This window comes from Pelecanus crispus, chromosome 3 (genome assembly GCF_030463565.1).
Source record: "Pelecanus crispus isolate bPelCri1 chromosome 3, bPelCri1.pri, whole genome shotgun sequence".
Classification (NCBI taxonomy): Eukaryota; Metazoa; Chordata; class Aves; order Pelecaniformes; family Pelecanidae; genus Pelecanus; species Pelecanus crispus.
This window is the reverse complement of record NC_134645.1, coordinates 19,842,904-19,869,288: the sequence shown is the minus strand read 5'-3', so window position 1 is coordinate 19,869,288 and position 26,385 is coordinate 19,842,904. Positions and strand designations below refer to the sequence as shown.

General features: G+C 42.6%; 2 protein-coding genes and 1 non-coding gene across 3 annotated transcripts; all 3 read left to right on the top strand.

Moving 5' to 3' along the window:
* The first annotated feature begins 716 nt into the window (after window positions 1-716).
* On the top strand, window positions 717-7,930 carry RBM34 (RNA binding motif protein 34). The gene is made up of 10 exons (XM_075706891.1): window positions 717-890; window positions 1,098-1,240; window positions 2,526-2,745; window positions 3,322-3,381; window positions 3,931-3,974; window positions 4,462-4,545; window positions 4,769-4,832; window positions 4,968-5,010; window positions 6,664-6,782; window positions 7,537-7,930. The coding sequence occupies exons 1-10, from the start codon at window positions 717-719 to the stop codon at window positions 7,861-7,863; spliced, it is 1,278 nt and encodes a 425-aa protein (XP_075563006.1). The 3' UTR covers window positions 7,864-7,930.
* Window positions 7,931-8,688: 758 nt separating this feature from the next.
* On the top strand, window positions 8,689-16,734 carry TOMM20 (translocase of outer mitochondrial membrane 20). Its single transcript, XM_075707494.1, has 5 exons — window positions 8,689-8,834; window positions 13,957-14,003; window positions 14,708-14,789; window positions 15,075-15,217; window positions 16,323-16,734. The coding sequence occupies exons 1-5, from the start codon at window positions 8,711-8,713 to the stop codon at window positions 16,365-16,367; spliced, it is 441 nt and encodes a 146-aa protein (XP_075563609.1). The 5' UTR covers window positions 8,689-8,710; the 3' UTR covers window positions 16,368-16,734.
* LOC142593376 (small nucleolar RNA SNORA14) lies at window positions 9,565-9,699 on the top strand. Its single transcript, XR_012830985.1, has one exon. It is a non-coding gene; the product is annotated as a small nucleolar RNA SNORA14 (small nucleolar RNA).
* Window positions 16,735-26,385: the final 9,651 nt, after the last annotated feature.

Sequence of the window (26,385 nt, the reverse complement as noted above, 5' to 3'; positions counted from 1 at the left end):
TCCTTTTCTGGGTTTGTCTCCAGGTGAGCTTCTTTAAAAGGGGCTGCACGAGCGCCAGAAGGATGCCTTCCGCCTGCGAGCTTGGCGTGAGGTCACCCGCCTGGGCAATCGCGCACCTTAACGAAACGGTTTGCGTAAGCCCTTTTCTGTGGACTTTTCGTTCAGTCTGGCACAGACTGACCTTCTGGGCGGCGTCCATTTCACCTGCGCCCAGGGACAATGAGAACATCTTGCACTTGGACTTGAATTGGGGTTTTGGGGTTGGGGGGGGGGGGAGGGGGGGGTGGTTTGGTTTTTTTTGTTTTTAACTTCATCCTGGATGTAGGCTGGATTGCAGTCATCAAGATGTACTCGGACAAGACGTACTCGGACAAAACAGGATGGTGTAAGAACTACTTCCACAGCAAAAAATTTAATTCCTTCCACAGCCAACAGCAACATCGCCTTTTTAACCGCTTGTGGCACTCTTAAGTGACGTTAAGGAGAAACAGCTCGAGAAGACAGAAGTAATCACAGAGTAATTTCCGGCTGCCTTCCCAGATGGAGCCGAGGGCGGCAGGTTTTTGGAGCCCGGCCCCTCACGGAGCGCTCTGAGGGCGGCCGCGCTGAGGGAGGGCGGCAGCGCGGGCGCCGCCCGCGCTGCCGCCCTCCCTCAGCGCGGCCGCCCGCGCGCCGGAAGTGACGTGCCCCCAACCGCCCGCTCCCCGTGAGCCGCCATGAGGGCTCGCCGAGGGGGCGCGGAGCCGCCGCCGCCGCCGCCGCCGCCGGACGCGGGTTACGTGGTGGGGCAGGTGGCGGGCAGCCTCCGCACGGGGCGGGGGCCCGCCGCGCCGCTCGCTCGCCTCTTCAGCGCCGCCGCCGCCCCGCCGGTGCTGGTGGCCGTGAGGGGGGTGAGTGGCGCTGGCGGCGGCGCCCGCTCTGCACCCTTTCTTTTTGGGGGGGGGGGGGCGGCAGCACCTCTTCTGGCAGCCGATGGGCCTCGGTAGTTAGCGGTGTTCCAACTAAATCACAGCCTGTAGAGTCATCTCGTAGGGCGTTTCTAGAATTTGGGGCGGTTTTTTCAAGTTCGTTTTTGGTTTTTTTTTTTTTTTTTAAAGGAAAATAAGAAAAGAAAGCCTACAGAAGAAGCGGAGAAAGCGACAGAAGAACAGAGCTCACCTGCTGTACAGGAACCTCCTCTAAAAGCAAAGAAAGCCAGAAAGAAGGAACTCTCCAAAGCGGAGAAAAACTTGGCAAATAGGTGAGCAGCTGATACCTTTTTATAGTAAGATTAAAAGGACATCCAGATTAATCATAAAATTACCAGTTCAGTGAAACAATAAAGTTCTGTGCTACCGTTTGTCTTGAACCGTGTGCTTGAGAAGTTTATTTTTAACAAGATGCTGAAAATCGTCTGTGGTTTGCCCCAGAAGGTAGTAAACACTTCCAACTTTTTGAAGTTCTAGGCCCGTGAAGTGGAAACACCCCCATCAGAGAGCCAACAGGTCTAAAGCCTGTAGATTTGGACAAAAAGTTCTCTCTGGGACGGGGTGATGCTTTCTGACTGTACTTGGCATTCTCCAGCAGACCGGTAGTCGAAGGAGCAGAGGCGGCCTCGGCGGCGGCAGGGTACCGGGCAGAGTTGGGTGTCCTTAGCATGCTTGCCCTCTGCTGCGGTGCTCTGTTACGCTCTCCGCTCCCGTAAATACACAGGGTTGAACCAAGGGGCTGTCAGTGCAGGCAGGAAGCTGGTCCCTGTGCAGCGATGTTTGGATAATGAAGTTTGCTTGATTGTAGCTCGAGACTGACGCCACGTCCTTTCTCTGACACTGCGTGTTGTTGCGTTTTCCATGCCTGTGAAAATTCTGTTTGCTGTTTTGGTGTCGGCAGCCTTCTAGAGCCTTCTTCAGGTCTGCTTATTGTTCGCGCTATTATGGCAAGTTTGGATAGGTAGAGATTTGTTAGTGCACAAATGGATCCCAAAGGATTCGAAGCACTGGAACAGGTTGCCCAGGGAGGTAGTGGAAGCCCCATCCCTGGAAACATTCAAGGTCAGGTTGGATGGGGCTCTGAGCAACCTGATCTAGTTAAAGCTGTCCCTGCTCACTGCAGGGAGGTTGGGCTAGATGACATCTAAAGGTCCCTTCCAACCCAAAGCATTCTATGATCCTATGATTGTCTGTTGTGAGTGCCCTGGATGCTGTGAAGGATTAAATCTCTCCTTAATTCTAGTGTGCAAAGACAAATTTTTCCTCCCCTTCGATTTTAGAGGTTATCAGATGGTTTACTTCTGCATTCTTTCTTTAGTACACCTGCTAAATAGTGAATGCAACGTCCTGGGGACAGCAGATCGTTTTCCATGTTACGGATTGGTCAGATAACATATCTGTTTAATGCATAATAAGCAAAATAATGTTTGAAATTTTGTGTTGAACACCATTTAAAATATAAGTTAAAATTTTTATCTTGGAGGCTTTGATTCTTTGACCTCAAGAGCCCTGTTTTTTTTCCCATCAATTACAATTTGCTCGTCTTTTTCTGATAAGAGAGAGCGCTTTGGACCGGGCAGATGAAGAGGAGGAGCAAAAACTGTCTCAAAACAAGGCAAAGCAAAAAAAAGGAGCTTCTCATGCCATCACCAAAAGCGTTGTTGATTCGGATACAGGCACTACTGTAAAACAACAACAAAAAAAAAAGGTGACTGATGAAACGGTAAACAGAAGAACAGTGTTTGTTGGAAACTTGCCTGTCACCTGTACTGTCCAGGTATGTGAGTGGATTCTGGCAGCTAAAGGAATGAGAAGAATTATGACAGTCCTTCGTTTGAGGGGGTGTTTCCAGCTGAGAAGTCCCGTGTATTTGTGACTAAAATTGCTTTTGGGGAAAGTAGGAAATAACACTCATTATCAGAAACCATTAGAGGCAATCTCTTGTTTTACCAGAGTTAGGCTTTTTACAGCAGTGGATGCAGTTGCTCTTTCTTTAGCAGGACTGGTTAGTTTCTTCTTCAGTGAAAAATGACTTAACAAATGAGAACTACAACTACTAAGCTAGAGACTGCTGCCGATTTTTGAATGCAAGTAATACTTCAAATTGTTGCATAAAGTACATTACATTTATACTTTCTTCTGTAGTAAGGGGTATGAATTCAGTTTTGGCAGTCTGTAGAATAAGAAGCTGCCACAAGAAACACAGGGACAGTTACAAATTACTTGCATATGTTTGGTAGCCCTTTAATGGACCTCGTATTAAGTAAAATGAAAATAAAAACAATCTTACAACATTAATTGTTATTACCAGGATGCAAAAATGTATTGAATATTTGTAATATCTTCTGTTTAGGCGCTGAAATCTCTTTTTAAAGAGTATGGACAAATAAAATCCATTCGATTCCGGTCTTTGGTAGGTTATTTCCTCTAATGTTGTATAACAAAATTGTGTTTCTGATCTTAAAAGGTAGTATTTGGAAGCGGGTTTCAATGTGTAGTTTTTGCCATTAGAAAAATCCTTGGAGGTTTTACCACAGAGGCATCTTTCCTTTCATCACATTTTACTCTTCCTGTAGCAGCAGTTGGTACTGTCAGAGCTGTGTTTTCTCTGTAAGAAGAATGCTTTTATTTTTGCTTGTTCAGCTAAGGTATTACTTCGCTGTTTTTAAATCATAGTGGCAAAGACACGTGGATTGTAGATCAGTGTACTCTGTAAAACAGTTGAAGATAACAGTCTTGGAACTCAAGATACGCAACAGATGAAGTCGAAGCAAGCTGTCTAATTCTGAGGTCTTTCTAGATCTTCTCTAGGAATAGTCAGTTACATCATTTGCTCACTGTACTGGCTACATTGCTTTGGGTGGGAACGGTACCTGTTTGAACTCCTCTTTGTCTTCAAACACAAATATTTGAGATAAATGGACACTAGGCCCACTTAACTAAAGCTCTTTTTATCTTAAAGGTTCCAGCAGAAGATACTTTATCCAAAAAGTTAGCAGCAATAAAGTAGGTTCCTCTTGTGAATTTTGTGCTTTATTTTCCAAGTCAAAAATAATTTTTAAGTGTTGGTTGTTCTGTATTTGGCTATATTAATTTTGTGTTTCTTTGACTTTTGTAATTACCTATGTGTGTATGTAAGTTTTCTTGACAAGTGGAAAAATAATTATGTGCCCGGTATACTAGTAAGTAATTCGTTATCTTGGGTTGCATTTCCTCTATTTTAGGAAGGAGGAAGTTGTCTTTAATTAAATAGTCTTTAATTCCTTTGGATATATTTATGAGTTGAGGAAGCTTGATCAGGGTGCATATACAGCCTGTATAAGATGTACACTGGGGCTCCCTTGGACACAAGGGGCTAGCTTGACCTTTAAGAGAAATTAAGTTGTTCCTGTGCACAAAACAAGAGGAGGCATAAATGTGTTAAACAAGAAGTGCTTGTGCACTGCACACCATCAGAGTTACTTAAATGCTATGTGTCTTTCTCACGTTCCAGGCATAAGGTGCACCCTAATGCGAAGTTCGTTAATGCTTATGTTGTATTTAAGGAAGAGTGTGATGCCATTAAGGCTCTAAATGAGTAAGTCTCAGTTTTGTTCCTCATTCCATGTTGAAGAGGTAAATTTACAGAGTGTTAAAAGATAAATTTAAATTACGTCCTCTCTTTTGCTTGAATCAGAATTAAATGGTTTTTCAAACTTAGAAGTAAATTTGCTTTTGGAATAATGCTATGCAGTGACATTGTAAATTAAGTAACACTTACTCATTTCGTTTTTGAAACTTTTTACTTTTGGCCACAAAAGAAATGGAACAGAAATTGCTAGCGGATTTCACATCAGAGTTGACATTGCATCAAAAAACAGTTCGGTAAGTAAGATGTGTTACTAGAAAACCCCTTTTCTGGTTGTTTTGGGTCCTGTGTTGTGTCTGTGTCGTGTCCCCCCCCCCCCCCGTAACAAATAACTTACTGTCTTGTATCCTTGTATCTCTTGTTTTCTTTAGCATGACAATAAACGATCTGTATTCTTGGGAAATCTCTCATATGGTAAGTCTGAAATGGATTGTTATGCATCATTACTTAATGTTTATGGAACATGTTGATATTAGGGTTTTTTATTTATTGATATTTATGGTAGCATGTTTAGGTAGCTAAATAGCTTTTGCTGGAATTAATTTTTTAAATAGCAGTTTTATTTTTTAACTGAAACACCTGAAAGGGTTGTAAATTTCTGGTAAGTTCTGCAGATTATTTGTTTCCTTTATTGTAGCTAGAACTGCAAGCACTTTCAGTTCTTGTTGTCGCTTGTTGTTTTTTTAAATAAATATGACTAAATGGCATAGGCCATAGCTTTCTAAACTGTTAAACATGTACTAGTGCCTGCTTGTGAACTACTTGCAAGTGATACGCAGTGACGGCTTCTCATTTTGATGCTGTCTGTGAGCCACAGGGTGAGTGACTCTGTCCAGGCAGCTACTGGCAATCAGTTGTTGCCTGTGTGGAGGTGCTTACTGTATGGTTGAGGTCAGTGCTTGATGAATATTCAACTGCTGCTGAGTAGACTGGAGAGGAGATGAAGGGATCGCCATCAGGCGTGGTCCATAGGAGGGTATTAATGGAGTCAGGATGCCTGGTACGAGCATCTGAGGTGAGGGTGGTGTGGGTGCGTAAATATACAGGATGAAGGTGTGCCCTGTGCCTGTGGCCGGACGCAGAGCTGGTATCACGTGCTGCTGACAGTAATGATGAAACAAACAGGCTTTAGACTGCTGCCTAAAACTTGACCTGTCTGAAAATCTGGATGGGTGACAAATCTGATTGTGGTGACGTTACTAATGCCTGTCTTGTACAGCTTGTGTCAGTACTGTATGCTCCTCCATGCATCCTGCAGAAAAAACAGTTTGGACGTTTGCAGTGCTCTGCAAATGAGGTCATCAGCTTGAACCTTCTCGGCACGTCTAAGTTACATTGCTGTAATTAAACCTGTACAATTCAATTCAGCCCCTCCCCTTAGCAGAGATACAATTGCATCTGTGTAAAGGCATTTACCATAGTATGAAGCGTACCTATACAGAAAAGAGAATAACCTGTATTGTTGTATCAGTACATCACACTTGTCTGTTCGCATAGGCATGAGACTGAGAAAGCCTCACGCATCTGGCTGTTACCAGTATAATTGTATAGCAACTGTGCTTGGAAACTGTAAATCCTTTCTCCCCCATTCAGCTAAAATTCATGGCTTAGTCAATGAGCATTAGACTTTCAAGAACTGCCAGCTCGAGCTCATTATCATCAGCATTAATTCTTAGAAAGAGATTCTGGCATAAGAAGGAGCTACAAAAGTGTAGCATGAATCTTAATTTACACTGCGTTCAAACCATAAATGAAATTACTTGAAAAATTTATTTCGGCCTTTGCCTTCGTTATTCTTTGTGATTTATGTTGTACTCTTCAAAGCTGCAGAATTGCTAACTGTCAAAGTAGATAGCCCTTTATGAAGTCTGCATTGTTAACTTGCTGGAATTTCATAAGTACACTGATATTTGTGTACTTATGTATACATTCATATATTAATATCTATATTTAAATATATATGTTTGTGTACCTGAATCGGTAAACATAAATATTTGGATTTGGGCCAGGCTTCTAAAGCTGTGTGTCTGACTGAAGAGGCATCTGTTTCATTGTGCTTGCCTGCAGACATCAGTGATGATGCTGTGCGAGAACACTTTTCTGTCTGTGGAGGTGTAGTAGCAGTGCGAATTGTGAGAGACAGGAAGACCGGCTTGGGTAAAGGCTTCGGCTACGTTCTCTTCGAGGTAACGTGTGAATGGCATGCTTCGGGACACTGGGAATTCTTCAAAACCTGAATTGGGATTTGCCTGTGTGGCCTTTTAGAATTTTTTTCTTTTACTGATTTCTTTGGATTTGTATATGACATTAAATGGTAGCATTGTTGTGTACGTTAAAAGCAGCTTGGAAGACCAGTTCTGTGGAAGCAGATGCAAAGCAAACTATTTTAGGTTGTGTACAAAGCAAAGTTGTGAAAAGTTGGGGTGAAAGAAATGAACTTTAAGGGAAAGACTTAAAAGAGGGACAGATGAATTTGCTTGGTATAACTGCAGTGTTCTCCCATTTCTTTTGTGTCAAAATACGAGTGGAATTCTTTCCTGCAGCTGGTTTGCTTACTGGCTCTCCGTTTTGGATTCAGTACACCTTGCTTTCTCATCTCCCTCTCTTGCTTTCTCTGAGTCTCCCAGCCTCCTCTTCCTTAGTTTATTTCCTGCGGCTCAATACCTTTTTTAACCCAGTTTCTCCTTCATTTCTCTGCCTCTGCTTTCACGTCTCATGTAAGCTGTTTTATAGCCCATTTTCAAGTATCTGAGCCTCGATGTGTGGGTGTGCTGGTGTTTCTGAGCAGAGCAGAGAGGTTGTGTCATTCGATAAATAGAGCAGTTTGAGCGCTTGTTATTGTAAAATATCGCTTACAAAAATTAAAGGCAGGCAACTATTTAGTTGAAAGCCATCAGCTGGAAGTAATGCTGCTTTTAAACTGAATGTCTGTTCTTGTAGAATACGGATGCTGTACATCTTGCTCTGAAACTCAACAACTCTGTTCTGATGGGAAGAAAGATAAGAGTGAAGCGCTGTGGAGACAAGTGGAAAGCACCACAGAAAAGTCCAGATCAGTCTCGTGCTCCTAAGGACAGAGTTGATACCACATCAAAAAACAAGAAGTGCTCTAATGACTCGTTTGTGGGTGAAAAAGCAATCCCGCTAAAGAAGAGCACTAAACCGAAAAGACTAAAAACTCTTCCTGGAAATAAAACTGGGAAAAACAAACAGTCTTTTGATAAAAATCGAATGTATAAAAGCGTTGATTATCATTGCAAAGATTGATGTATACAAGAGTGTTCTGTCATAAATTCTGTTTGCCAGTACAGCTGTAGTCGTGCGTAGTATTCACTCTGGGGTTTTGGGCTTCTCCAGGCAGGCGGTACGAGGTGCGTGTCCGTGCCCTGCTCACAGCAGATGCTGCGTGGTCTCAATTCTGTGTTCCAGGAACGCGTCTCCAGCCGAGGTCTTGCTTGCAGAGGTTAGCGGAATTCTTTCTTTTGTAGATTTACTCAAAATGGCTATGGAAAAAGTGGCTCGTGTGCAGACAAAGTTTGTGATGATACGTAAAGCATTACCTAGAGAGTGGGTTTTGGGAGGTTTTTTGGGTGTTTTTTTAAAGCTTCAGCTTACAGGACTTTGGTCTTGATGCGGAGACAGCGGCTGCGGGAGCGGCCTCAGGGCCGGGCCGGGCCTTTCCCGCCCCTGCGGCCGGCTGGCCGCGGGCGCTCGCCGGGGCGGGAGGAAGCGGGGGCGGCGGTGCCGCAGGGGCCGAGCGCCCGCGGGCCCGCCCTGCCTTCTCGCCCAGGGCGAAGTTTGGCCCCGCCGCGCCCCCCTGTTCCCCAGCGCCGCCCCTTTCCGGTCGCTCCCGCCCCGGCCGGCGGCTGAGGGAGGGAGCGGGCCCGCCCGCGCGTGCGCCCCGGGGCGGCCGGCCCGCCCGCAGGCACTGGTGGGGGCGCCCCCGGCCGGCGCTGGCTGATGACGTCAGCGGAAGCGCGGCGGGGTCCTTTCTGGCTGCCAGCTCGCCCCAAGGTGCCTGCGGAGCTCGGCGCCGGCCGCGCGGCGGGAGGGAGGGAGGGGGGGGCGGCGGCGGCGGCGGCGCGGCGGGAGCTTCCCCTCGGCGCCGGGCACGATGATGGTGGGCAAGACCAGCGCCATCGCGGCGGGCCTCTGCGGCGCGCTTTTCATCGGTTACTGCATCTACTTCGACCGCAAGAGACGGAGCGACCCGAATTTCAAGAACCGGCTGCGGGAGCGTGAGTGTCCGGGCCGCCCCCTCCCCGCACCACCCCTCCCGGCGGCCTCCGACGGCTCCCGCGCGCGCCCGGCCTTCACCGGCCGCCGCCTCCCCTCCCCCGCCCCGCCGGCCCGCGCGCGGGGGGCGGGAGGGCGGCACGTGGCGCCTCCGCAGCGCCCTCCTGCTCCCGGGCCCGGCCGGGGATCGGCCCCCCCCATACCCCCCCCCCCCCCCCCCCCGCTCCCCCCGGGCCCTCCCGGCCGCCTCGGGGGCAGCGGCCTTGCCCGGCCCCCGCCGCCTGCCCGCCCTCCGCTTCAGCCCGCCGGGGGCTGCGGCAGGGCCTGGCTCGCCGGGCCGGGGCCGGCGGGCGGCATTGGCCCCGGTGCGCCGGCGGGGCAGGCCCCTGCCCCTGCCTTCTGTTGCCTCTCGTCATCCCTTTGCCTAAACGCCGGCCGGGGCTTCTTGTCGGAGCGCGTTTTCTGCCATTTGTGTAGTTACTGGGTAACGGGTCCTTTCCGCATCAGAGGCTTGCCTTGCAAATACCTCACCTCCCTCTTTTTTTTTTTTTTTTTTTTTTTTTTTTTTTTAAATCTTGTTATCCTGCACGCTCAGCCGCTGCATTTATGTGACAACTTTTTTTTTTTTTTTTTTTTTGATGTCGGAAGACTGTCAGATAAAGCAAGGCGAGCTCTTATAGCGAAGTTGTTGCTGTGGTAAGAGTTGACAGCAGCCCTCAGGTATTTTATCTGCTGCATTCTAAACCCTCCTGGCAGCTCTGTTATTAGCTTCCAGGATAAGAATGAATGCCAGAGAAAACTGTTGATTAATCCAAAATGTAGAGCTCTTCTCCCGTGGCTCTTCATTATTTCACGTCTTCAACATTTATTTAAATAAGTCTTAATAATTGGTGAAGGTTTTAAATGCAACTGTAATTTGGACCGTGAGTGCTCAAGGTACTCGAATTCATCCAAGGTACTCAAATCGTGAGAAATAAGCTGAGACTTGTTGTGCTGGGTTGTTTAGATCATGGGAATACATATAGTATTCCTTTGAGAACTAATCTGAAGATAAGAAATTACCATTAAGATAAACTGTCCCAGCAAGTAAACAGAGCATGATCAGCAGTTTCATGGATGGAAGAGTCAATAACTAGATGGGAATATTTACCTGATGATGTTTAAACATTTAAATGATGTTAATGCTCTGATTCTACCTTAATGGATTGAATTTGTTGAGTGACCAGTGTTGATGCTTAACAGTGCGTTAATTCTGCTTTCTGTAAGCTCTGCCACAGCAAATTGTGTCTTTCAAATACTTCAACTTCAAGCCCTTGCTCATGTATGTAGGATCTTAGATGCATACTTCTTGTGTGTCTTCCAAATACTTTCTGCCCTGCAGTGCAAATCATTCATTGGGAATTTTTAGTATAGTAAACTGGTATGTGCTTCTCTTGCGCAAGGAAACTTGATTGCTGGCAGTATAATCAGCCGCGTTCTTTTTAAGATTAAGTTAATTATGTAGTAGAGAAGATATGGGATTACATAAGATTTTTGCAGAAGCACTGGAAGTGATTTTTGCATCCCGTTGTTTTCGTTATCTGGGCTTCTATCCAGTGATGTTCTGAATAAACCTTAGACTTGCTCTGATAAAGAATTGTCATTTTCTTTAAAGTGGAAAACCGTTGTGGTTTGATAGGGGATGGCTGTTGTCATTTGGGGGACATCACTGTATGACTTATGATCCTTGGACGTGATACACCGGGCTGCTTTTAGTTGTAAGGCTTTAGATAATGTTAAGGAATTTGTTTTTATTTTTTAGTACTGTAAGTGATTCTGTAGTATGGATGCTTCTGTAGTGGTGCCAGTTGATGTGATTATTACAGCGTTTTTATTCTTGGACAGTAAAGCTTGGGCTGTAAAATATTTGACCAAAAAGGGTCCAATGCAGCAGTCAGTTGCAGTTCCTTAGATGAAAATATACTGTTTCTTGGGCAATAGTAGGGGCATTTGATTAAAAACTTGTGGAAGCCACCTTTACAGCAGATCTTTTCCAGTAACATTCTTGGGATGAGACTGGTTTTCAGCCTCTGATGCAATGTCAGCGAAGTTTGGGAAGGACAGGAGGTCTTACATGTCAGTGGATTGCCAGTTGTATTTGGTCAAGCACATGCTGACAAATGAAGAACGATTTTTTTTTTTTTTTTTTTTTTTTTTTTTCCCATCGCAGTTATATTGTACATCTCTTTGGGCTGTGTTAGGACCAAAGTTTACATTACAAAGCCCTATTGCAAAAATGAGGTGGCCGGATTCACGTTTCAGGAAAAAAAATGTTGATTTCCTGGGAGGCTTGAAGAACTGCTGGACTTTGGTTTTCCAGATGTCTTATTTATTCAGCAGGTTTTGTGTTATTTGAGGTTTTCGTTTGGGGGCATGTCCATATTTAATCTTGGGAACCAAAAGGTAGCAAAGCTATCTGGAGCTGCTTAGTTGCCGCAGCTGTGTTTTAAGATGATAAGAATTTAGATGTGTTTACTATTCGTATTCTTGAATGTATAAAACAGAACTGTTCTGTATGCAAGTATAGACGCTGATCTCTTCGTTCAGATTCTGACCGTGCTGAACTTTGCCTCAGGGCACCTTCTGCCTGGACAGCTGAGCGAGAGGAGAGCAGTAGGCAGACTTCAGGGATGGGAGCTTTGGTCATTCTCCTCCTTTGTGGGACTGATTTTGAAGCTGCTGGGGCAACTCGGGGATTTTTGCAACCCATGCCAGCACATCAGGTTACCCATTGGTTCACATTTGAAACTTATTCCCCATGTAGAAGAGCTGTGTCTGAAGAACCTGCAAGTCACATGCAGTTTTGAGTGCTGCAGTTTAGCTTTCTCTTTTGGGTGGATGCACGTGCATTTCTGTGTTAAGATTCCTTCTATGAAAGATTGCCCTTCCCCTTTTTTAAATGTCATAATGTCTTTAGAAAAGAGGGAAGTTTTTAATTTTCTTGGAGGTCCCTGAGCAAGAACAAAAAAATTTGGGGGTTTTTCTGGGTGTTGGTTTCCACCTCCTCACCCCCCAAAGGCATTGCTTTTTGCTTGTTGTATTGCAAATGTAACTTCCGGCTGTTGTTGCAAACATATTTTAAAACTAGTGTTACCAACCAGTATGGGAAGAATTCCTAAATATCCTTTAGAGCTATTTGGTTTTTCTAATTGTTTTAGCTAGTGGACTTATGAAGAGACCTGCAAAAATGTATTAAGAAGAGGAAGAAAAATTGCATAGTAATCGGGCTTGAAAGGTTTTGTAGATCAGTGTTCAGTTTTAAAATCTTGGTGATTCTTCACATTCCTTTACTGTTTTCAGGTTAAAGTATATGATTTCATTTCTGCGTGATCAGTGGTCAAAAGCTTTTATTAAATACAGTTAATAAAAGCTTTTATACCAGCCTGTCTTTTTTTCCTTTATCTCTGAATGCTTAACCTGGTGACCGATAGCTGTTGTAATATTTTAGAAGATGTCATAGTCATGCCAAGAAAACACAATTTTCTCCTGAAAATCATGTACAAATGTTAAGCTGTTACTCTGTAATTTTCATTGATGTTTTCACTGAATGCACTACAGTTGCAACATGGCTTGCTTGGATAGTGAAACATTTCAGATACTACTTTTTTGATTTCATCTTTAAGATTTTGTGTATTTGCAAAACTGGTTTGCATAGTAGTGCAGTTTAAAGTTTTGTGCAGATTAATGCTTTGGAAGACTTGGAGTGAGCTAATTGAAGGCACCAACTTTCAAGAGAGAAATTCTTCTTTAATATTGAAAACAATAATTGAAATAATAATTGAAAACCATAATGATAAAATTATAGTCTGCTACAGTCCTATATGACACATTTTTCTGTATATGATGTTGTAAAATAACGTACAGAGGTCAATAAGTTGTAGAAATTCAGGTGCTAAGGGTTATTAAGGTATCATAGAAGGTAAAAGGATGATCCGTGTAGTTAGAATGTGAACTCCCTTCATATAAAGAACACTTGATCTTGTCCATAAATTTCACATGTTACATTATCACTACTAGGAAATAGCATTCCTGAATGTCTTCATCATGCGGACAATTGCAAATTTTTAACTCATTTCCATGAAAACTGTTAGTCATATTTGGAAGTATTTCTAGCTTGCAAAATTGCCTTAAAAGAAAAGTCAGGGCTGTGTGACAGTTGTTCTTTGTCAATGTAAATGCTCACCAAGCAGACACTGAGGACAAATAGTAAGAGTACAGTTGTTTAACCACAGGCTATAGTTAAATGTTATATTGGTGTAACTCTTCCAGTTGATGAACTGATGACTTAGAAAAATGATTATTCAAAGGAAATCACCAGTATTAATATAGTTATTCTTTCTTGTATGACTAGCTGCTACTATAAAACGTCTTTAGACCTGCCTAATTGCATTAAAAGCAAACTATATATCATTGTCATTACACTAGTTTTGCTGGAGTGATACAACTTTATATTGCAGACCAACTTTAAGCCTTTAGGGTGGGCACTTAAATCTGGAAATGTCTGTTCCATCTTTGCTTTCCTCAGATTTCAGAAATGTATGCTTTAGTATTGCTCTTGCTGTGGGGTGATGAGGTACTGCCACCTGTTTAACTAGTTCCCAAGTCTTTGCGTTAAAGCGGCCGGGAAAGTACATTTATGTACCGTGACCTGCTAAAGTTTCTGTTGGTGGTGCACCATATAGTGCAAAATTAGATAGCCTTGACTTGTAGGCATGTCTTCTGTGGCTTGTCATTGTTAGAAATCATGCAGAGAAATCTGTATTACTCCAGTTCTCTTTCGTTCTTCATGCCTCTAGCACGTGAGGTATGCTGTGCTGCAGGCCCTGCACAGTTGGTGTTTACCATAGCCAGCAGGAGAAGAACTGCCATTTTGAGTTGGTATGCTGCTGCCAGCCCTCATTAGACCTCTAAACGATATTCTGTTGCAGAGAGTGGCTTGCAGTCTTGTGTTCAGTCTTCAATATTTGGAATATATTACCAGTTTCTTATTTGGAAAATAACTTTGATTTGTTCATGGTTTTGAACTACAGTCTGAAGGCTTTTTTAATTGCAAATTAAAAATGTAAGATGTTTTTATTCTTACAGGGAGGAGGAAACAGAAGCTTGCCAAAGAGAGAGCAGGGCTTTCCAAGGTAATACTGTGTTCAATAATGCAGTGCTATTTTGAAAGATGTTTCATTTGTCTTATTTATTTAAAGATCTGTTTTGATTCCAGCATTACAAACGCATCTGCAAATATGCAGTCTTTAGTTTTTTTAATGCTCACAACCAACCATATGAAATGTTAGTTCCTTTTTTGTGTCAGATAGAGGCTTTGTACTAGGAGGTACAACATTTACTGTGTGATTTGATGGTGTTTTCCTCTTTGTAGTATGTGCAAGAAGTTTTCAAACTTAAAAATCATTGATGGGATACAGCTATAACTGAACTTGATAGGTTTTTACTATAAGTATTTGATTTCTCTTTCCTTATCGCCAGTGGATCCTGGAAGAAAAGATAGATTTATCTTAACCAATTGTAAGAAATATAGTTGTAATAAACATAACACACCTTAGAATTTATATGTGCCACAAAATTGTGTACTTAATAAACTGAGTAGAGGTATTTCAGGCTCTGTCTTTCTACAGATATGTGATGCAATGATATGAGATCTGAGTCTGATTTTCAAAAACGTTCTGCGTAACTTAATGGTGACACTTTTAATTTTTTCTTTGCTAGTTTCAGTGTAACACTATGATTGTGTGTGTGTTTGATTTCAGCTGAGAATGTTTTCTGCTATCTTGTTTTATTAACTGATGCTTAAGGGCCAACTTCAGTTTTACTGTGTGTATTACAGTTGCCTGATCTGAAAGATGCTGAAGCAGTTCAGAAGTTTTTCCTCGAGGAGATTCAGCTTGGCGAGGAACTACTAGCTCAAGGTAATAGCATAAATCTTTTTGAAGGGCAAGTTGTGAAATAATTTTTCTTTACCTTTGCTAAAAGATTATTTTTATGTACTAAGATCTTTTGGGGAGTCAAATTCACCTAGGATAGTCTGTTTACTTGTGTCTAACCTTCTGTGTTCAGAAGATCCAGCAAGGGAGGAGGAAGGAAAAGTGTGGATTGATTCTCAGTAATTTAATCCACTGTTGATGGATGTTTTATGTAAATACTTCACAGTGCAGAAGAAGGTTGATTTCAAAACATTATGATTTGTCATACAGGTGAATATGAGAAAGGTGTTGATCACTTGACCAATGCCATTGCTGTGTGTGGACAGCCACAGCAGCTACTGCAAGTTCTACAGCAGACTCTTCCACCGCCGGTGTTTCAAATGCTTCTAACTAAGCTCCCTACAATAAGCCAGGTATGCAAAACATTCCCCGTTGTTTTGGTTTGAAAATAATTGAACTACTTCTCTTATCCACTACCTCAGTCTTGAGTATTGGGTTTTGTAATATGTTTTTTTGTATATGTCCAGTTAGATTGAAAGAAGCTTTTTTTCACCTGAAACATTAAAAAGTGTCTATGAAAAATATCATGTAGCAAATATCAATAGCAAACACGGTAAAATAGAAATACATAGCTTCTCTCATGCATAGGGTATGCTAAGCTCTTCTAGACACATCTGACCACAGCTCTGATACTATAAGCGGATCCACTGTTTCCCAAATACAAGTTGGGGGATCAGAAAATTGGTAACGTTCTTGCACTGGATCTTGAGTTTGTGGGGTTTTTTTTTTAAATCTACAAGTGTCTGTAAGCGCTCTAAAAGTCCATTAGAATTAATCTGTTGCTTTTGCTAGCCTGCTGCTTCTGGGCCAGCTGTAAACACAAAATGTTAACTAGCACCAGAACACATGACAGTTTTGGAAGCTTGAGGGTTTCCCTGCTGATGTGTTCACAGCTCTGTGTATGAAATGCCCTCCTTTTTTAGCCCGAGTAGTGTGCAGGTAACGTTGGTAATATGCTAGCAGGTGAGTCTGTTGTAAAATAAGTAATATGCTTTACATTCTTGGAAATGCAAGGGTACTCCCTCATGGTGTACAGAGACTCAGTGCTGTGCATCAGTCAGCTCTCTTTGCCGCTCAGGCCTGGTTACATTTTGGTTTAAGGTCTGTATAGTTAGTAAAAACACTGAAGTGTCAGGTACGCAGGATGTAGAGGACTGGGGAAACAATGGAGCAAAAATGTTTCCTTGGAGAACAGTGCCAAAAACCACACAGAGGTCATCACTTGAGGCTGATAGGATATTATTTATCTGGCTTGGGCTTTGTTAGGCATTACACAGTATATAATTTCTGCGGAACTGACTTCAAAAACTTATGTCAAATAGATTACCATTTTTAACATTAATCAGTTAGCTCACTAATTACACTGCTTGATGTTCAGTGTAAAATTACATTGCTTGATAATCAGTTGCCTACTGTCAATTTTATGTAATTGTGAATGAGTTTTTCTCCTTCTTACAGAGAATTGTAAGTGCACAGTGCTTGGCTGAAGATGATGTTGAATGAGGTCACACCACAACAGGGGGAAAAAATGTTTTCTTACCCCAGAAGAAAGATGAGCATCAGTAGGGGGATAAAGGTGCAAACATAGTAGTTAATGGACTGTGTACCACATCGGGTTCTACCAGAGTTAAAAGTAACTTTGTGTAGGTGGGTTTCGCAGGATTTTATTTATTATCCCAGTGAAAAGTGTATTTTGATAAGAATTCATTTTATAAATACACTGTGTTGAGTTATCAAAGTATCACTAACCATTATTATTAAAATATGCAGTTGTAATGTTGTACATATAAAGACATAAAACTACAACCTATTAAAAACCCAATGCTCATTTTTGAAAAAACAAAACTATGGCAATAAAGATTTATCTGCACTTGTGTGTCCCTATAGTACTACTTTAAATTTCAGAACATTTGGGTGGCAGAGCGAATGATCTAAAAATGACTTAACATTAAAATTTATTTTTAATGTTATGGCTGGTCTTCCAATGCTTTTAATTAAGTTTAAAACCTTGTGTCGTTTCCTGAGAAAATAGACGTGATCATTTAAACAGTAACCGATCACCTTAGAAAGAGATGCAAATCAGAATGGTAATAGATGACTGGCTGCAGAAAGAATGGCAGATCCATTTCTGTCAGGAACAATAACATCTAAAGTGATGCAAGTCAAAACTGTATCTGGCAAACATGAAAGCTCTGTTAATGCAGGTGTCTGAAATAAAGCTGTTTGGAATAGAACCCGGGGCAGAGTGTAAAGAGCTTTTTTTGGAAAGCTTGAAACCTTTTTGCAAGATGGACAGTTAACATTTCAGTTCCTAGTCTTCAAAACCATAGAAAATGGTTGTTAACGTTTTTGGCATTTGCCTTAAAAAAAATTGCAGTGATAAGGTAAGACAATTATATCCCCAGGCTAAACTAGCTAAAGTTAACGGAATTAGAAAGGATGTAAAATTTTAGTATGGTGTAATACTGTAAACTGTAAATTTAGTTAAGTTTTCCTTTGCCGGTGAAAAGGAGGCAAATAATATTCAGACTCAAGTGAGTAGCAGAAGCATACTTCTGAAAGTGTTTTCCACTGATAGGATGTTCTAAATGTCAAAACATTGGCTTCTGCTGTTCTCTGGTTTTGTGCTATCACCACTCAGGTGGCAGAAGAAACAACTAAAAATGTAGCTTTACGTTGGTGGCATGGTGACTTGTTTTAACTTAAGGAGAAGAAAGGAGGAGAATGCTTCTGTCTGTCTTTCAGATCAGCTGATAGTTTGTCCTAATGATGCTGATACATTAATAGTAAGGTACTAGGTGGCATAGTTCAAGTAGAAGCAAGACACTCTGGGAGCACTTTAGCCAACATTCCCATCTGTCTTATTTCAGCCTGGTGTAAGTTTCTGTAAAGGCAGATTCTTCCAAACCATAGGTCTTGACATTTCAGAAATTGCCCCTCTCAGAAGTTTTGAGAGGTTAAGTGGGTAGTTCATGGTCACCTAGCAGTCAAATACCTGAGTTTGGGAGTAGAAATGGCTCTTACTGAGTCAGTCTGCTTAGGCAGTTTGCCATGGAGATATTTCCCCTTTAACCCTTTGAAAACACAATTTCCCAAGATTTGACGCGCTATTGAATCTTTCTGTAATGTGACAAATACTGAAGTTAATGGCTGGTACGAACAAAAATTTCTTGAACAGCTGGCTGCAGTTTAGTCTTTTTGTTGTGCTTGAATTGTTTGGGTAGCATAAGGTAAAAGTAAAACTTAGTAGCCATAATCTTCAGGTGGCAATGGCTGGTTTGCTCTTTTCCTTTTAATTTCTTTTAGAGGGATGAAGTTATTTTGCACCTAGAATGCTTCATAAAAATACTGTGAAAATGCAGAAGGTTCTGTTTTTAATGAGCACAGTGAGACTTTTTGGAGGAGTTTTTCTTTTCCTTTCTAACCCTTAGAAGTAAAAAGTAAGAATTCATAGGTTATGCTGACAGAACTGTTAGCATATTTACCTGCTGTCCTTGCTGCTGGTGGTCACTTCAGTGTAGTATCTTTTTGGTTCAGCCTTTAATGTCATCTTAAGGTAAATCAAACTCTTCTACCCTGCCTTGAAAAACAAACCCAAACAGCATAAGACCAAAGTGGCACCCTTCCTTCAAACCTGAACAATTTTTTACACTCTTTGGTATAATGATGACAATTTGAATTCACAATTTAGCTTACAGCAAAGCTCTCCTGAGCTAAATATGTTTTGGGAAACGTGGGTGTCAATTCTTCTGATTTTGATGTAGTCTATTTTGGTGATAGTCTGATTATGTCTACAAATGGTCATTGCTTTAATAAACATCATAGACACGCATATTACTCTAAATAACCCTTTTTAGTTTTCTTGATCCTGCAAAGTTAGATGCAAACAAAATTTTAGATAGCATAGGTTTAAATGAAGCCTTAAGTATAAATTTGTTCTCATATTTGACAACCCAGCAGTACCTGGTTAGTATGCTAAAACAAGCTCTGATACCTGTTTTGAGTGCCTTGGCTAATAGGGTGGGAATGATGAATCCTTTTAAAAAGGCGTAAGATTTTTTTTTTCCCCTCCAAAATCTCCTGATGAAGCTAATACCTTACAACCTGTGAAGACCTGAAGATACTGTCTAGAATGGGAATTTGCTGTTGCTCCAGCAATGGCAGGCTGACACTGGTATAGCTAGCATGCACAGCCCACAGATGTAAGGGGCTGTAATTTAGAACTGGTTTCAGAAATAGGCAAAGCACAGGTCATCGGAAGTGCAGTGGTAATGATGGGTGTTACTGCATCAGTAGTAGTAATGCCATTGCATTAGCTGTGCATAGTACAGTGTTTCTTTTCACCTGTGTAGGTTAAAAAAAGGTGGAAGTGAGCTATTCCAGTTCTGGATTTGCTGCTGCTGAGTTCGAAGCTGCTGGTGAATAAGATCTGTAATCTTATTTTACTGCAGGTAAAACTGCTAATCTTTCTCCCAGAAAGAGCCATCTTCCCTTCTGTGGTGCTCCAAGAGCAGGGTACTTGTTTTCAGCACTAAGAGGATTTCTCATAAAGGAAATGAGAGGTCTGTTAGTTTTGTGTTGGGAAGTCTCCTATCATCAGTTACGAGCTTCTCAGGCAGCTTTTATAGAAAAAAGCCCAGCTAGTTTCATGATCATGCAGGACTACCTTTGATGTCTCACCATTAAGTTTTCTAGATAATGGAACCGAATCCAAAACCAGAGTGATCAGGCACACACTGAATCATCTGGCACCAATTTCCTTACCCTGGGGGATGACAGAATATTATTGTTGCCCTTAACTTGAAAAAAGGAGAAGTCTCAGCCCTGCTGTGTAGGAGGCCAGCCAGCCATCATCAAAGTAAAGCTCCAGCTATTTATGCACCCAGAAGAATCTTTCTAAAGTTTCATTTGTACATCTGTTGATGGTGTGTTTAAAGTCCCTTAGGCTGAACAGTGGCCCTACATGACCGTTGTGTTAAAATTAACATGAGTTAAACTTCAAGGGAATCTTTGAAGTGGCCACTAAGTGCTTTTAGTGAGTGTTTCAAAGGCATGCTGTACTGTACACCCATGCTTCTGTGTTTTGAAACGTGGATATGAAAAGGGCTGATGCAGGGGGGAAAAAAAAAAAAAATTCTTCAAGGCTTCGGTTGTACCCAAGTATTGATTAGGTTTTTAATTTGTGTGTTTACACTGACCAGTATAGATTATAGTCTCCTTTATGCAGTGACCAAAAAAAGCCTGTCTGCACAGCAGTCAAATCTGACCAAAAGCCTGTTGCAAAGAGCTGAAATTTGTGCTTAATTCACGAGGACTGGGCTAGCTTTCATCAGAGGCACTCAGGAAACTGAGCTGCTGGTGCGGGTAACAGTACTTGTTTTCTGCATTTGTACCAAAACAGAGTTTCCCAAAGAAGAAGATGTGGACATCTCATGCTGTTCTCGGAGGGCAGAATTTGCCACGGCCTGTGTATGAATGTGTGAGTGAAGCCATAGAAAACAGCTGGCCCTTTAGTGACATTTGTGTACCAAACTGTCCAGCATACTGGCGCTAGATAATGGGCAGCTTTTTCAAAGTACAGTGGTTTCCATATGTTCTTGAAAAGAAAATCCAGGTTCTCACTTCTTTCCCTGCAGTAGGGGCTTACAGGTGCTAGTTTTACAGAATATTTACTGGACGTCTTTTGCTAAGGTCACCACCCTGTTTTCCGATCACTGCTGTAACCTAATAATCATGAGCTCTTAGAGGCCTCTGCTGTAAGCTTTTGACTCCAGACATACAGTTCCATTCCTGTTTTGTAAAGGTCAGGCCTTGATTTAATGGGTTGACAGATGCACGTTCTCCTGCAGCGCACACTCACGATTACCATTATTTCCTTTACATCCCTGAGGATGTTCTTGACTCATCTTTGGGGTGAGAGGATGTTCACTGGTGCTCACCCACTACGTGGTAGTTGCCGAATGGAGTGTTGTTGCAGTTAGTACAATCTTGCTACAGCCTGCAAGTCTGTCCGGATGGTCCGTGCTGGGAGACAGTTATGAGTGGCTTTCATGTATGAAATTTCTGCTGTGCATGAAGGCAGAAAACAGCTGAAGTCAGATAGTTCTGCCTCTTCACACTGTGGACCCTTATGACTAAAAACTGATTTGGTCATGCTATCGTTTATTTGAGCAGGTCTCAATCTAAACAGCAGAGGGCAGTTTTGCACACCTGTTCTGTGCAAGCTCGTCCTGCAAAATCCTAATTTTTAGAATCTTCCTGTCTGGTGAGGTGATGCAATGCAGCATTTTGTCCAGACAAATTTGGTACAGCGTATAAGACAGGATCAGTGGGGCAGCAGTGGCATATGTTTCTACTAATACCCGATTTCGGCTGTTTAAATCCTGTGTGTTTGGTTTGTTGTGGTGACATGATTAGAAGGATTCCCCTTTTCTTTCTCTCCATCCCTCAACACAAACCAGGTGCATAGATAAGCCAGCCACATTGTACAACTTAAACTCTGCAACAAATGCAACCGAATCTCATTCCCAGGCATGTGAGAGAAGAGTTTTCCCCTGCCCTGCTGTGATTTTTCTGGATGAGCTTTGCTAGCTGGAGTGAAAGGAGAGCACCTGTTAACTGCAGTAGGGGTGGAAGAGAAATCTGCATCTTGAGCCTCTGCCTGGAGTTGGACTCTGGCTGTGATAGCCTGTGTGAGGAGGGCCAACCACAAAAAAAAAAAAAGGGGGGGGGGGGGCAAGATGGTATAGGTTGGTGGCAGGATGCAGCTTCGTTGCTGGCTGAAATTCAGCTTAAGGTGGCAAAATCTACTCACCCTGTAGCTACCACCCGGTAGCTGATGTGAGGTGAGCTGGTGGGGTCTCTCTCATGCTGTGGAGGCAACTATTTGTACGGTAGTGGCACCCTGGCTTGAGACCAAATCTGAACTACTCCTGCACTCAGAAGTGGTTTTTCTCTGCTTCCTGGGGTGTGTTTGCAGGGAGAATGTCTATGTTGATGCCATACAAGTAATTGGAAGTTTTCAGCCCTTGTAGCTGTCAAGCAGCATTTTTCCAAACATTCAACTTGTTAGTAAGAAATTCTTCAAAGTCTGCTTAAAACATGGCAAATGGTCTAGAGAAAGAGAGCTGTTTAATAAAAGATACTATCTCTGCAAACCATGCTTCTCCTCCTTCCTTAGGTCGGTCTGGATATGTTACACCCTGTAAGATAGCCTGGAAGATACAGAAATTTGCTGTGACAAACCAATCTTTGCCTGTTTTGGCATGTATGTAAAAGAGCATTTCCTGAAGCTCTGAAACAACATGGTTAGCATCTTTTGTTGTATTTAATATTAAGGAATGTACCTTCAGCTTTGATGATTAAAATGACAATGATTATTGCATGAATTTGTTAATTATAATGCAATGACTAATTAAATGGAGAAATGGAGAAAAGGGATTCTTGAGCAAGCATATTCTTTGAGAAACTCTCCTCTGGTGTTTTTAATTGATAGTACATGCCTAATCAATTCATAGCAGTATCTCATTATTGGTGGGAACAGTCTGATTCTGATGGAAATTTACGTACACCACATGCTGACCTGGTACAATGTGATTGCTTGGTCCTGTAAGTTACTGCAGATGAAGACTACCAACTCCTAGAATTAAGGAGGTGGAAGTTCTTGCCTATCTAAAGAAGAGAAGCTCCATCTGACCCCAGGTTGCAGCCTCCATGTTTATTGAGTTCTGTTTCGGGTGTTTGCTATTATGACGCTCAACTGGATTTGCGTAACCATGAGGAATTGCTGTATGATTGATGTTTTATTTGCTTTTATCTCTCCATCTAAAGTTTTGAGCTTTAACATCAGGCCCCTTAGCTTATGTTGGTTGTCTGACAGAACTAAGGGCCCTTTTTTACTGCTCTGTAGGGACATTATCTACTGGCCCTTGGCACTGGCAGAATTCTTAGCATGAAATTATTATTATTACTTCTGTATCAGCAGAGATGTGTGTGGTACTCTGAAGAATCTGTCAAGATGAAATCTGCTTCTGCAAGCTCACAGTCTGCGGTCCTGATCCTGTAACTTACTCTGCATGGTCCTTTCCTCATGAAAACCTAAGCAGTCAAGAGCAGGACATTGGGACAGTGACACAGGAAGGGAGAAGGTAAGGTTTAGGATAGTATGATTGTTTTTGTAGTTACTGGGTAGGTGTTTTGTTTATATGAATTATGTATGAAGCTCTAAAGCTTGCTCCTTTTCTACAGCACATTATTTTTAGACTGGTTGGCTGATCAGTGCTGGTTAGTAGTATCATCAGGAAAAATCAGACCTCAACTAATCATAGATGTGCTTATAAATCATGAAACCTACCAAAACAAAACAGGAAGTATTAAAGACACTCTATAATGGAAAAGATTTGAAGCACACCGCCACCCCCTGTCCCACCGCCCCGCAACTGAAATCAAGTATCATGAACTGTCGAGCACTGGGTTAATTACTCTGCTGGCAGTCCTGCAGTTTGTAAGTGGCTTCTGCATTGCAAATTTAAGCAGCAATCTTTCAGAAATCTGGCTTGCTGTTTGATAGCAACTTTAAAAGGAACTCTGGCTGTTCTGTCAAAACTTAATAATCAGGCTATGCCATAGTGCCTGAAATTTGGTGACCCCATCATGCAAATAGGAAAGCTGGGACACAGGTATTAAGCAGCCATAAATAAGGCAAACAGCTTAGAAAGCAGTGCAGTGAGTCAGCGTCCGTCCTAGATGTTGGATTGCAAACTATGAATACATGACAACCTGATAAAACGGTTGAAAACTGGACAGGTAACTTTACCGAGAGAAAGTTGTAGCCCAGTTTTGGACAGTTGACCCATCCTTAAAAACAATGCAGCCTTCTAAAGTTTGCTTCTGATGCTCAAAGTCCTCATGGTTAGAGCAGATGTTACCTGTTGACCAGGATGGCTCTGTCCTCCTTTTTCTGCTTTGGAGCCAGTATCTGGAAAGGAGAGGAGGATATGCCTGGAAGGAGCTTGCTATGTGGTAACCATATATTCAGAAGGTCAGATGATCAGACTGGTGTGTCCTGCCACCCTCAAGAACCAACAGACTGTCTGGTTCTTAGTGGGAGCTTGAGCTAACCACTTGGGCACCTTGGCTTCTCTGGGCAACCCTGGAAGCAAGTGCCGATAAGTTAAATTGGTTTTCTAAAGTGCGCAGAGACCCTGGGATGGAATGTATTGATACTGGGGCAGTGCTCTCCCCATGCTTTTTGTCATAAAACGTGAAGCAGGGAAAACAGTTGGCTTCTGTGTAGAATCCCTCCCTTCATTTCGGTTGTTTCCAGGATGGTGTTTGCTATGAGACTCTGCCAAGGTCAGGGGCAGTGTTTTCTCTGCTGGGTTGCCCTCAAAATTTTTCAGCAGGCCTGATAATACTTGTCATTAGACTGTAGATCTTTTCACAGATGGATGTCTCCTACCTTGGGCAGGACATTTTCAATAAAACCAGTGATCTCACCCTGATTTTAAAGAAAAAAAAAAAAAAGAAACAGATTGCAGTCTGACAGAACCAGCAATGGCTCAGACTCGGGATCCTTCATGGCCTTTCCTCTTTTTTTAATCTTACTGTTCAAATCCTGCCTCCCCAACTCCTGGTAATGTTGCAGGTGGTGTGTGCTTGGTCTCAGAAGGTGACGACACAAGCTTTGTTGTTGATTGATGGGATTTTGTAAATTCAAAGTATTCGTAGGTCATCATAGTATTCGTAGTCGCCAAAGTATTTGTAGAGGTCATCACTCTGGGCTTTTGAAGAAATGCTGCTGTAAGACTAATTCACTGGAGCAGCATAGATTATCTTCATTTTGGGGAACTTAACTGCATTTTCCTTTCTTCTTGGAAGACCATGTTATTTTTGCTGATATCAAAGAATATCACCCTGTTGATGTGGCTGTTTAGGGCACATACAGTACAGCTGTGCTCTTGTGAAGCTTCACAGGACTCGGGGACCAAAGACGCGAAGGTAATGATTAGCTAGACATACTGTGTTTTGCACCAGGGCCAAATGCAGTCTGCTGTTAATCACCTTTCATTGCCCATAAGGTGTGAGAGTGGTCATGTATTTCCAGTGAGAAGTGCAAGAACAGAAAGCACTTTGCCATGAGGCAGAGCTTTGTGGGCAGTCTGGGATGCCTGATGCAAGGCTTCTTCCATTGCTTCCCAAAATTATGGTCTCTTCTGGTGGAGTCCAGGCACTGGGAGTGTTTTTGTTTTCTGGCTAAACAGAAGTCTGCTGCAGCCAGGACCTTCCAGTTTAACATCTTGCAATGAATGTCAGAATTCACATACACCAAAGCTCTTTTTTCTTTTTGTCTCGCTGTGTGAAGGTCATACAAAATAATTCATTTGCTGCCCTTCGCTGGGAGTTTTCCAAAGGTGGAGTGCCTGCTTTTTGCTATCTAAGGGGCTTAGCATTTTGGCTTTTCTTTCTTTTCAGTGTTGAAAGGTTAACATTTGTATTCTTTAAGGAATACAAAGGAAATGTGTCATTGCAGAGGCACACAGCGGAAATAAATTTTCAGGGGTGGCACCGCAGATAGCATCCGGGCACACAGGTACTGAGGCGTTTGGTCCGACACTATTGGGAGCAGGGCATCAGGTCTAGATTCAGGCTGGTCTCCTTGGGACGAGGTAGCCTGCCAGCCCATCATTTTGCCGTAGATGTCCATACGACAATCGCAGAACGTGCCGAGGCTGCGCTAGCGTTGTGTGCAGCAGCAGTGAAAGATGGGAATCTGCGGGCCTCAGTGTGAACACCAGCTTTTCCCGGCAAAGCCCAGTTTGGCTTAAACTTCCTTTTGGTGGAATTTTTGCCTTTTCCCCTTGCCTCCCTACACCTATCTTTTATAGACCAAGCAGTTTTGCAGTTGCCAAGCTTGGTTGGAAGGCATTGAAAGGAAGGTGGGCCCCATGTGCAGGTAGCGTGCCTGCTGCCCAGAGGCAGGCACTGGCCAGGGGAGGCATGGGGAGCCTGCAGAGCCCCATGATGTGTTTTGGCTTCCCAGAGCCGATGCCACTAGATGGCAATGTGGCACTCCTGCAGCTGGGACTCCCCTTTTCTTTCCTGTAAAATTTCTTGCTTTTTCTGTATTTATCTCTGCCAAACTGATGATTGCACCCACCACCCGGCAAGAGAACAGAACAAAATCATTTCATAGAACATTACAGCTGTTGTGCCTTTTTCTTTTCTTTCTTTTTTTTTCTTTTTTTCCCCCCAGTTCTTTGTCCCACAGCAGGGTGCAGAGGTTTAAAAACCTTCTTTCTTAATCGCTCTCCTTCTAAAAACAGAGAAAACACAGTCTCTTGAGAGCAATTAGCTGTGAGAAAAGCATTTCTCAAACAATTGCCAGGAAATATTGTCTTGACCGATATTCCTGCTGTAACATCGTCGTTCTCGGTACTGTTATTCTAAGATACTCGACTGCAAAAACAGCGGGGTACAGATCTGTAATGTACGATCTGCAGCTTACCACCTACCTTACCTT